This window comes from Biomphalaria glabrata, chromosome 14 (assembly GCF_947242115.1).
Source record: "Biomphalaria glabrata chromosome 14, xgBioGlab47.1, whole genome shotgun sequence".
Taxonomy (NCBI): domain Eukaryota; kingdom Metazoa; phylum Mollusca; class Gastropoda; family Planorbidae; genus Biomphalaria; species Biomphalaria glabrata.
This window is the reverse complement of record NC_074724.1, coordinates 24,512,851-24,525,596: the sequence shown is the minus strand read 5'-3', so window position 1 is coordinate 24,525,596 and position 12,746 is coordinate 24,512,851. Positions and strand designations below refer to the sequence as shown.

Sequence of the window (12,746 nt, the reverse complement as noted above, 5' to 3'; positions counted from 1 at the left end):
GTAGTCATTCAAACAGCTCAGCAGCAGAACTGGAATGTTTTCATCATATAGAAAGCTGTAGGCTAATCATCTAGGATTTTTTTTATTTTTAGCTGGGATTATTCAGATTTTTTAATTTAACAGAAAAAAGAATTACTAGATATAAAACAAATATCTAAATCTATAGAAAAAAACTATAGATGAGTTTCTTATTGATAATTAGAGGTTATTGTCACAGTATCAATTTATTACTCTACCTAAAAGTAGTAGAATTATTGCATTACAAAATAAAATTTAATATTGTTTTACAAATGATGGACTAAGTATACATATATATATATATATAGACAGACATATTAGAATAAGGAACACCCAGGTTGAAAACGAGGTAGAATTATGGGTCCCAAAGACGAACATTTACAAGTTTAAGTTTTGCAACCATATATTGCAACCGCAATAAATAGAACTTCCATTATTACTTAACAATGCTAGTTTGCTTCTTATATATTAGATATATATAATATAAATTAACATTATGACAACCTGTAATTTATTTAAGTATCTTAATTATGTCCAATGCTGGAAATCAAAAGTTTTATCTAAATTATTAAATGATGAGTTCAATCGCCTTAACTAATGGTTTAACTTTCTCTCCTAATTGACAATGCCAACGTTGATTTCCCCCATTAAACTAAATGGATTTTGGATTTATAAACTTTAATTTATGTTGTGTAAAAAGAGCATGCATTCTCCTACAATTCAATACCAAATACAATATTTTCTGATAAAAAGTTATTGAAGTTTAATCATAACAGGATAGTGAAATACAAATGAGCAAAATGAATAGTACTATCCAAAGGAGGAGAAAATTTAGGAAAAAAAGAATTAAAAATATTTAGTCTAATAGTCATTAGATATCCAAGATCTACATTTCAGAAATAGATCTACAGTTACTAGTAAAGAAGAGATTTACAAAATTCTAGATCTAGATGTACAATATTCTAGAAATTATAAAATGTATCATAGATTATAGGTTCAATTTTAATTTAATGCTAATTATCTAGATTTTACTTCAGTTTTAACTTTCAGACCTGCCTACCAAAAAAAGTCAATACGACAATAGAGATGATATCTACTAGATCTGGATCTATGTCTATATAATCTACGCTAGATCTGGGCTCAAGAGTGTTACCGATGCCGTGGATCCGCTACAAACGTAGGTCTACTCTCCAAACTTTTGTAGGCCTACCTTCATCCTTGATCTATTCTATACTAAGAATCTAGTCTAGATCTAGACTAGATGGTAGTAGATGTTATCGATCTAGATCTAGAATCTAGTCAATCTAAAATGATCTAAATCATACTAGATCTACAACTAAATTGGATCTAGATTGTAGAGTAATTACTAATGTAGAGAATCATGACATAACGTAATGACTAGCTAGACTCTAGCTAGATCTATTTCTGTATAACAAGTTATCTAGATTCTAGATCTAGAATCCAGATATAGACTAGATATCTACAATGTCACTCAATGTGTTTTGAATCGATAGCACTTCGATATTTTTTTCTATACAAATAAATACGGGAATCAGGGATTCAACATAATTAATTTCTACTAATGAACTTACAAAAAAAAAAGTCATGTTGGTGTATCAGCTAACTGACGGTACCAACCCGCCACTCCCTCACTCTCGCGTTCTTCATTTCTTGACTAAATCTAATTGCTATTAAGAACCAATCAACGTATAGATCTGGACACAATGTGTTCCCCCACCTTTTCTGTTTATCCCCCCCCCAAACAGGACGGCTTAGCGTGACCTCCGTGACCGCTCGTAACTCACGCTCGTAAGCTAGTCAAGAGAGGGGGGGAAGGATACAAAATGCGTAACGCGACGGGTTAAATGCGTATCTGCGTACTGACTGTCATTTTTGGGAGATTTTGCGTAACGAATACGCATTTTGCGTAACAGTAGGCAGGTCTGAACTTCGTAGTAATAATAGATGGTCTAGAAGTAGATCTATATCTACAAGAATTCAGAATCTACCACTTCAGGTAAGATCTAGATCTTGTCTTGATTTTTTTCAAAAGATCTAAATAAAATAAAAATAACCTGATTTTTTTTTTAAAATTCAGAATTAGCAGAATTAAATAAGTGGAACATGAGCTATTTAAGTCGTGCGGTTTGCGCGCTGGACTGTCATTTGGATTTATTGATGGTCCTGGGTTCAAACCTGCGGGACTAGGAAGTAAACTACCTTCAACTCTGAAGGAACATCCGAAACATGTAAAACATTTTACAACAAACATTTTATTGCCATAGAGTGTAATCAACATCTGTTAATAATAACATAAACTATCCTAATATTTGAAAAATATTTCCAGAATTTGAATGCATCAAAACTCAAGTGTCAATCATTTCCAGCCCTTACAATAGTTACCTGATAGGACATATTTCCATGAAAAAGGCATCAGAAAAATATATCAATCATACTATTATTCAGCAGCAGAACTGGTTATGTATTTTCATCATATGCTAAAATTTCATGGAGCATCCTTATAACAATATGAAAACACAAGTTTTCCACCAGGCATTTCTTTTGATAGTCTATGGGGACTAAAATTAAACTGCAGTACTGAGCATGTGAACATCCGTTTATTAATAAGTTAGCATTTTTATGAAAGGGCTAAAACAGATTTTGAAAAATATCATTGTTCATGATTGGCAATTTTTCCTAAGTTATATAAGCTTATTACTCCTAGTTTCAGCAAAATTAATTACAATATTACAAGCACTACTTAATGCAACCATCCACACTATTACAAAAAGTCTGCTTGACATATAGTTAAAGATAAATGCATTCTTACCATGAAAGCCTCGACAGTTAGAGGGAATGTAGCCGAGTAAAGCATTATTTGTCTATCTTTAGGTAAATGACCAATAATACTATCAAGCATGCCTTTGAAATCTTGAGACAATAACTTATCAGCCTACAAAAAAGGAATATAAATTATATTAGTAAAATTACTTATATCAATTTTAAAAGATATGATAAATAATATAATAGCAGACCTGCCTACCAATAAAAGTCCAAATGCGTAACGCTGATGGTCAAAATGCGTATTTTGGCACCTGAATGCGTAACACTTACCGTGACTTACGCGATCCACTATTTTGTCATATATAATATATATACATCTATATGTGTGTGTGTATATATAATATTAGATCTAAATGTCATGATTAGATCTATATCTACAATCTAAATCAATACGACAATAGAGATATCTAGACTAGATCTAGATCTATGTCTATATAATGAATATAATCTCTAGATCTGGCCTCAAGAGTGTTACCGATGCCGTGGATCCGCTACAAACGTAGGTCTACTCCACAACTTTCGTAGGCCTACCTTCATCCTTGATCTATTCTATACTAAGACTAAGAATCTAGTCTAGATCTAGACTAGATGGTAGTAGATGTTATCGATCTAGATCTAAATCATACTACAACTAAATTGTAAATTGGATCTAGATTGTAGAGTAATGTAGAGAATCATGACATAACGTAATGACTAGCTAGACTCTAGATCTACTCCTGTATAACAAGTTAACTAGATCTAGACTAGATATCTACAATGTCACTCAATGTGTTTTGAATCGATAGCACTTCGATATTTTTTTCTATACAAATGAATCAGGGATTCAACATAATTTCTACTAATGAACACAAAAAAAAAAAGTCACGGTGTATCAGCTAACTGACGGTACCAACCCGCCACTCACTCACTCCCGCGTTCTTCATTTCTAGACTAAATCTAATTGCTTTTAAGAACCAATCAACGTATAGATCTGGACACAATGTGTTCCCCCACCTTTTCTGCCCCCCCCCAAACAGGACGGCTTAGCGTGACCTCCGTGACCGCTCGTAAGCTAGTCAAGAGAGGGGAAAAAAAGGATACGAAATGCGTAACGCGACGGGTTCAATGCGTATTTGCGTACTGACGGTCATTTTTTGGAGATTTTGCGTAACGAATACGCATTTTGCGTAACGGTAGGCAGGTCTGTAATAGACTGAAATGATTTTACCTCATCTAAAATAAGTGTTCCACAATTCTGTATTTTAACCAAGTTTTTGTTCATTAAATCAAGAATGCGTCCAGGAGTTGCTATTATTACATGAACTGAAACAAAAAGTAATAAATTTAAATATTTAACAAAAGTTTAAAAACTCTTTTATGCTGTTAAATACAAATATTGCAATACAAAAAGAGAAACTAAAAGGACAATTCTTACTCTCAGTTCCAAATATTTTTCTAATTACTAAAAACACCCAGATTTCTCAACAACTATTTGATTGAAAATCTTTCTATAAGTAAATCGTAAACAAAGAATAATAAATCTTAATGTAGATTTACATTTTTGTGATTTTCATAGCTTATTACAGTTACCTGGTTCTGTTAACCTCAAAATATCATCTTTAAGATTTGTGCCTCCAGTAGTTACCATGCAACGACAACCAATATGTTTGCTAAGTTCAATGCAAATCTGACTAGTCTGCAAGGCAAGTTCTCGGGTAGGTACTATTATAAGAGCTGCAAAAATAATATAAAACAAATTCAATCTAAAAACTAAATTTTAAAAACCTTGTTTATATTGAGTGAGAGTGCATCACTTATATATAAATTTCACATTTAAAGTTTGCTTATAAATGATATATAAATTTCTACTCGTGCTTTTAAAGTAAAAATTTAGTATATTTTAGTACATTTTACTTGTAAACACAAAATAAACTAATTATGACTGACTGATTAACTAACTGGTCCATTTTATTTTATTGCTTCATGTGTAGTCACCGACAATGAATAATTGTGGTAAATGGAAAAATAGCATGTAAAATATTTTGGCCAGAAAGAGAGAGTTGATATAAGCAAGGTAATATGACACAAAAGACAAATTTAATTTAAGTTAAATTCTTAAATATCATGAAGACAGACATAAAATAAAACGTGTATTACAGTTAAATAATTATTTGTGCAATAGCTGTACCTTGTACTAAATCTTTAGAAGCATCAACTTTTTCCAAACAAGGAATGGCATATGCTCCAGTCTTGCCTGTTCCATTTTTTGCACGTGCTAAAATATCCCGGCCTGTTAGAGCTATTGGAATACTTGCTTCTTGAATAGGTGATGGCTTTTCCCATCCTTTTTCAAATATTCCCATCAATAGGTCTCTTTTAAGGCAAAAATCCTCAAATTCATTACCCTTTGTGTTGGTCACATCCTAAAATTTACATGTAAGAAGAAAAAAACATTTTAATAATTTCATTGCTTTATATTTTACTATAATTTTTTATGAACATTAAACAAGGTTTTTAATAGTTTTTAGGCCGATATGAAAGCTCTATTATTTTCATTTGTGAACACTACAATGACAAGTAACTTTTTTACCCTCTAGGATGATGTATAATGATATATTGAAAAAAAAAAAAAAAAGACAGGATTGAGAATTTGTCTAAATTGCAGTTATGGTTGGTGGCAAATTTGAGAAACATCTTAAAAGTGAAGCAGACTTTATTGGGGATTTTAACACTAATCTAAGCTAATAACAGTAAGCTGCTCTTTGTTTCAGGGGTGCCATTTATTTTCCCACTAAACCCTGAAAACCAACACTACACAAGGCCAGAATATTTAGATCCCCAATATAGTTAAATATGTAATTAGTAGGTCTATCATTTTAATGCACAGAGTCTGGGTGTAATTATTGATGAAGCTTGTAATATAATAGTTGGATTAGTCAAAGAGGTTGATTTAGTATAATCTAATATTGACAATATATACTGCAGGGTTTTAATTAATATAGTTTCATCATAAAATATTTTTAGTTCTAGAAAAAAGAAAACATTAAGGAATGAATGCATTTAAAAATGAGTCTTTGAAGCTCGTTTTTATTTTTAAAAATTTAACAGCAATTTACTGATTATATTATTAATTTTAATGATTTTGAACAAACACCAAAAAAAAATTTGAAAAATGTAAAAGATCTTTTTCTTTTAACTTTAAAAAGATTATTATTCCTTTAACATGCTAAAAAAAAAAAAAGCTTAGTGCAAGTGTAAAGCGAAAGTCTTGCAGGCCAATTTTGATTCAAAATGGCTGCTTACAGGAACAGAACTAGCAAATGCAAAGAAATTTAGATCAAAATCTAAATTTACTAATAACCCAGATTAAAAAAAAAAAAAAACAGGAAGAAAAATCAGACCCCTAAAAACCCAAATTTCCAGGGTATCTTGCTTATTCCTTTAAGCAATTAGAGAAAAAGAAGCTTGTCTAACAACAATAGCCAACAAGACTATTTGAACAATAATTCCTGAATAATTTTGTAGTATCATAAGGCAAATATCTATGAGTAAGGCATCAGAAAAATATATCAATCACACTAGTTTCAGCAGCAGAACTGGTTATATATTTTCATCATATGCTTGCACATAATAATTTATACTAATGACAAAATAGAAGTGTTGCTAAAGGCAGATAAATTATTAAATGATTTATCAAAATGTTTCATTTATCAATACTTCTAATTCTGCACCCCAGATTAAAAAAAAAAAGCCTTCCAATTATGAATATGTAGTGTTAATTTATAAACTGTGATATTTTGAGCTTATGTGCATAGCATAATTCTAAAATGTGTGAAATAGTACACAAAATGGCATCTTTTGATGTAACATGGAACCCCTGGGTTAGGTTGAAGTAATTTTCTACTAAAACCAAGGAGTATTGAGCAGACATTTTTGTTGAAATGTGTTAACAATACAATCTCATTGCATTATGTATATCTTTTTATATCTATTTTAGTATTACTTAATTTTGGTCGTAAAAAATATACAAGTGCATCAAGAGTTAGAAATTTTCCACACCCGCGTTTATGAACCGGCCAATCGCAACTCAAATAAGAAGTTGTTGAATTCTTTTTAAATTATGTAGAATTAATTATATTCAATATTTTCTCTATATAATGTTACATATTACATTGCATGAGCTTTACTGCACTCATACACATAAAATGCATACAAGGCACTATTGTTTGTACATTTAGATGAGAGGACTTTGACAGCTTTATATCTGGGTCCAGGAAGTCTTAGCCTTCTATAAAAAAATAGACAATAGCTTTACAGGTATTGTGACACCTTCTCTCTCTAAAACTACAAAGAATTAATGTGTTTGAAAATCAAAACATGCTTGATTTTTTTTTAAATGCTTTAAAAGTATGTTTGTTTCACTGGTCATTAAACTGTACATGAATGAAAAGGAACTTTCCTTAGATTCACAAAAAATTCTTACAAAAGCTGTTGACAGCTGTTGAATCTGCTGAGTTTTTAAGCAAGAACAACCAGATGAGGAGCAATGTTTTGAATGTTCAATAATAAAACTGCATATGAAAATTCCTTGTGTGACTCACTTTCATGCAGATCTACAAGTCGTTTCTCGACGTTTGCAATAAGTGGATCTCGAGGACTAAGGTACTACCACACTGGGCTTTTAAAGCAGTAGTTTTTAGTTTATTAGTTAAATATAGAAAAATGTAAATGTATATTAGGCCCTACTCACTATTAGATCTAAATGTACATTTGTAAGCAAGTCTATCTACTAAACTAAATAAATGTTCATTTTTGTAAATTGTTTTGCTTCTAGATCAGGGGTTCTCAACCTGTGGGTCGCGACCCCCTTGGGGATCGATTGACGATTTTCCAGGGGTCGCGGAAGATCATTGAAAAAATGGATTGTTATTGTCTATTCTTCTGTTGCTGTATGTATGTGCGGGGAAGGGGAGTCATAGCAGAGTGGGAGGGTTGTAAAAAGGGGTCGTCGAGCCTAAAAGGTTGAGAACCGCTGTTCTAGATATAAAAGATTTTTTACCTTTAAATGGTACCATTCATTGTCAATAAAATCTATATAGACCTAAATCTAATAGATCTATCAATTTCTATCTATTGAAAATCCTCTCATTAGATAATGATCGTCTTGATTTAGACTCTCTCTCTCCCCCCCTTATACTTATAATCTAATATAGATCTAGATCTAGACATACTCAAAAGATCTAGATCCACCACAAATGTCCACTTTTGTAAAGTAGGCCTGCTAGATCTACAGATCTAGACCTTGGATCTATTCTATTCCCATTTCCTTCAGAAAACTTTCGGAGAGTGGCAGGCAGGCAGGAATGAATGACAGCAAGGTTCAAGATCAAGGGCCATCGGCCATTGTAACAAGTTAAACAACAGGCAGGGGCTAAGCCAAAGCATTTAGACAAGTCTAGATCTAGCTGCGGGCACTCTCACAACTCTGATACTGCCCATTCAAAGACTAGATCTAGAACAAAATATTCAAATTAAGGTCTAAATCTAGATTTTAGCTATAGATCTAGATCTAGGGTCTATAGAAAACAAGATTTAAAAAAAAAAAAACTTTGTCAATAGATATTGTGTGTGCGCATTTTCAAAAACCAATGAAGTCATATAATTTTTTCACTTAACACCTGAAACACTGCAATAAATAAAAAAAAGGAATCATACCTGAGAATCTCAGATCTAGATACAAGTAATATTCTCTCCAAAGTTTTGAAATACAATATGAATTAAGCTCATTATCTCTACAGACCTACCTACCAAAAAAAGTCCTAATGTGTAACACCGATGATCAAAATGTGTTGTTTGGCACCAGAATGTGCAACACTTGCACGATCGACGATTTTGTCAAATATATATTGTGTTCACCCCACCTTTTCTGTTCCACCCCCTCCATAGGACGGCTTAGCGTGACCTCCGTGAGCGCTCATAAGTTAGTCAAGAGAGGGAAAAAAATATGATACGTAATGCGACAGATTAATTTCATATTTGCGTACTGACTCATTTTTGGGAGATTTTGCATAAAATATGCATTTTGCATAATGGTAGGCAGGCCTGTTCTCTAATTTGATCTAGAATACTTAAAATATTTTTTCCTAATTAAGTTGATATAGATCTAATTGTTTTACTTATTCCAATTCATTTTCTATTACTAAGTTCTTGAAGTACAATGGCTGAAGTGAATACACTTGAAATAAAACCAAAAACTTTTTGATACCAGTACTGGAGAAACTCTCAAGAATGAAAATCTAAGTTTAACATACGGTACATCATGTCATATGGAACTATTGATCAAAATGCTAGACATACTTACAGATGTTCTGATTCTGTGATCTGGAGGAGGAACATTTAGTTTAGCCTTCCAACCTTGCTCACTGGAATAAAAATCAATTGATTTCAAACTTTGTTGCTATACAAAATACAAAGAATATTTTTATACTTTCTAGTTCATTTGTTTCACAGATGAAAAGACTTTTTAGAACTTTTATCATTCATCATTATTGGCTCAACCAATGGGCATCATGAAACACAGGCAGAGCCATGTACCAAGAAATGACCATGCCTAACAAACTGGACAGTATTAACTTCCTCCCCCGCAAAGAACAATCTACAATTTTTAACTAAGAACAGGACATACACCTCAGTTGAATTACCATCTGAACAAAATAAATTCTACATTAACTTTCCCTTTGTAGACACTGCACCCACCCTTATGAAACCATAAACCATATCCTCTTTAAATGCACATTCCTAATCCACCTTAGACAGACACTACTTCCCAACATAACCAACACCATGTACAGCAGTGCTTAACAACTGAAGAAAACAGCACACTATTTTTCCTTGGCACAGTCTGCAAAAGAGCTCACAGCTCAGCAGCAATAAAGCTGGCTATCCTTCACACAAAGCAAATCACACAAAAAAAGTATGCAGCTTTATGACCGACATTTTCTTCCAATAGTTAGTGGGGAAAAGCTTTCCATTAGATATTTATGTTCTTATATTTTTTATCTGGGTGGGAATTAAAAGTTAATTAGATCAACCTGATAGCAATAATTTAAATGAGAAAATACCTTATTATAATTTTAAAAAATTTTATATATAAAAATAGCCCACTGGGTTGATTATAAAGTTCAATTTCAATACGAGTTTACTAACTTCAGGATAAGCACATTTTTCAAAGGCAAAATGTGTCAATATTTCCAAGGTTTGGATTTTTTTGGATCGGCACAATTCAGGCCTTGTTTAAAAAAAAAAAATGAATTGTAATGAAACCTTGATAAACATGATAAATTAACTTGTGTTTTCCACTATCATCACAAACAAACGTATCTAGTCAGTCGTATTTGCCTTGAATACATATTAAGACATTTACTTTCAGCTTTCAAAATATATTTTACATCAACTTTTTACCCAGTACAAGTGCACATAGTCATGAGCTCCCCCACTTGAACCCTCTTAAGAGGAAGACTTTTAGCATGTCTTGTGCCAAAAAGACAGCACTATTTCCAGACTAAGCATTTCTCTTACAAAAATATTCCTAACAAATAATAACTAATTACTTTAAGATTTCATGACTATTAGTGAATTAATCAGTGAGCAAGTGATATTTTGCATATTATATATATACATACACATATATATATATATAGATTTATTAAATATATATAAATAGACATTTTTTTTCTCTATAGGTCTAGGATAGCTTGAATCTATTGTATTTTTGATGCTCCAAATGTATTACATTTAACAAATGTACAATAATTCAAACAAACTATTAACTTTAGGTTAAAAAAAAAAAGCAAATAACAGGTTATTTCCAGAAATATTAGCCAATTTTTTTAATTCATTAGAATAACAATTCTTTAACTCAGTCCTGCTCTGTAATCTAGGTATTTTGTTCTTTTATTTTATTGCGCTACATTAATTACTATGCCAAACAATGAGCTTTCTCTCTTCTGGTATATTTCAAACAATTATACATCCTAACAGATTGTTGGATGTGAATAAAAATCTGGACATTTTGCTGTTCAAACAAGGATATATCCCAGCAACTTTATATTCATTTAAAATTTAAATTTACCCAGACTACTGCAATATTAACTAGTATGCACACAAACTCTTAGATATGCTATTTAATCAGTGTGAGATAAAAGAATGTTAATCAATTGACATTATCAATAGAACATTAAAATACTTACTTAGCATTATCATTCTGTCTCAATTCCTCTTTTGCCATTATGAATTATTGAAAGTTTCTTAAAGTAATAGCAGGTGTTTAATAAATAGTCTCACCAAAGTAATACAACTTTAACAAAAATATTTAAACTTATTTACAACTAAGTGAAGCTATGAGTGTCTGTCACAAATAGGAATATCCACAATGTTAGAACATAAATGATATTCATCTAATCTAAAGTTGTCCTCATGAAATATAACCATACAATGAAAACGAAGAATCACTATAAAGTCTTTAAAATCTCTCAGAAATCCTTATAAATGGAAGCCTTCAAGATATATCTGGTACTTTGTATGAAAACACAATCTTGATTCCAAAGCACATCAATAGCATCTGTAAATTTAGAAATCTGGAAGAGAAAATGTATTTCAAACTTGTTAAAATCATGACATTGTATTTTAGAAACACTGAAATGCAGCATATGTTTGATCAATGCAAAGAGTAGAATGCCATAGAAATACCTGGGGTTTTAGAATTAAAAAAAAATTTTTTTTTGTTGTTTTTTTTTTAGGTCAAAAGTTAAAAAGCTTTCTTTTTTAGCACCACTTTTTAATTTATTTTTTTTTTAAGCCTAAAGACTTATTATTTATTTTTTTTTGTTAATCAAAATGGTAAATAAACAAGAAAAACATAAAATTTATAAAAAAAAAAAAAGCTCATATTAAGTGTAGATTAGTTTAGATCAGTCATATAATTAAATTTGTAATAGATCTAGACTAACATAATAAATCTGTGCAATTACAATATTTTTTACCAACAGTTTTTGTTTAGAGCTATTTCATACTTTTGGCTTTCTCAATACGCTATGATACTATCACTTGTTTCGACCAGTTGGAAAGGGGGTATTTGGGTGATTCCTTTTTTAAAATGCATTATATATTAAAAATTGAACAAGGGCAAGCCTCCCCAAGCTAATACACTAACCAATATACCAAGGAATCGATTATGAAAATATAAGGTTTTATAGTTATCTATTGTTAGCTTCAAACTTTAAAGCGGCGACCTACAAAATATAATGGGGGCTAATTAAATTTACACCATCACATCAGTCAAGTACAATCTTTTTTCCTTGTTCGTGATACCAAACAAAACAATTAATTACCAAAAGTTAATAAGATCACTTGGAGAAATAACATATACAAACTTTTTACAAGACAGACACAGCTTTTGGATGGGTTAGGGTGTTAGAATCATGAAATGACTGTTTAAAATATATTATAATATAGAATAAACTAAGCATCAGACAAAAAAAAAGTTACAAACCATGCCAGTACATTTTTTTTTCAAAATTGCATTCATTGGCACTTTATATGTTTCTGGTTCACTTTCCATTTTAATCATAATATAATGTCAGAAAAATAAAACTGAAAGGTCACAATATATGAATTTTTAAAAGTAAAAACTTTGCCCATAAGGTTCTGGCATAGTGCCTTTTTTGCATCCTCAATATGTTTATGAAAATTAGCAATCCGTTTACGAGTTTGTGAAAACCAGCAATTCATCGCAAACCAAAAATTGTCTACAACAAGCCTGTCTTGAATCAGTAAGACAGGCTATATAAAGAAACTAGCGTGAATTTAATTCAATGCACTTGTATTGTACCTGCCTTACCCTGAAA

At 31.3% G+C, this 12,746-nt stretch overlaps 1 protein-coding gene across 2 annotated transcripts in view; it reads right to left on the bottom strand.

Moving 5' to 3' along the window:
- LOC106055209 (ATP-dependent RNA helicase cgh-1-like) overlaps positions 1–12,746 on the bottom strand; it is a 32,669-nt gene that overhangs the window by 14,677 nt on the left and 5,246 nt on the right. The window contains exons 1-7 of one of the 2 annotated variants that reach the window (XM_056009766.1): positions 12,392–12,411; positions 11,091–11,477; positions 9,203–9,263; positions 5,030–5,264; positions 4,432–4,575; positions 4,070–4,164; positions 2,849–2,971 (exon numbers count right to left, since the gene is read on the bottom strand). In XM_056009766.1, the coding sequence (XP_055865741.1) occupies positions 2,849–2,971; positions 4,070–4,164; positions 4,432–4,575; positions 5,030–5,264; positions 9,203–9,263; positions 11,091–11,128 (696 nt within the window). In that variant the 5' untranslated portion in view covers positions 11,129–11,477; positions 12,392–12,411. Of the gene's footprint in view, positions 1–2,848; positions 2,972–4,069; positions 4,165–4,431; positions 4,576–5,029; positions 5,265–9,202; positions 9,264–11,090; positions 11,478–12,391; positions 12,412–12,746 lie in introns of those variants that run through there. The other variant, XM_013211396.2, reaches the window with a different exon arrangement.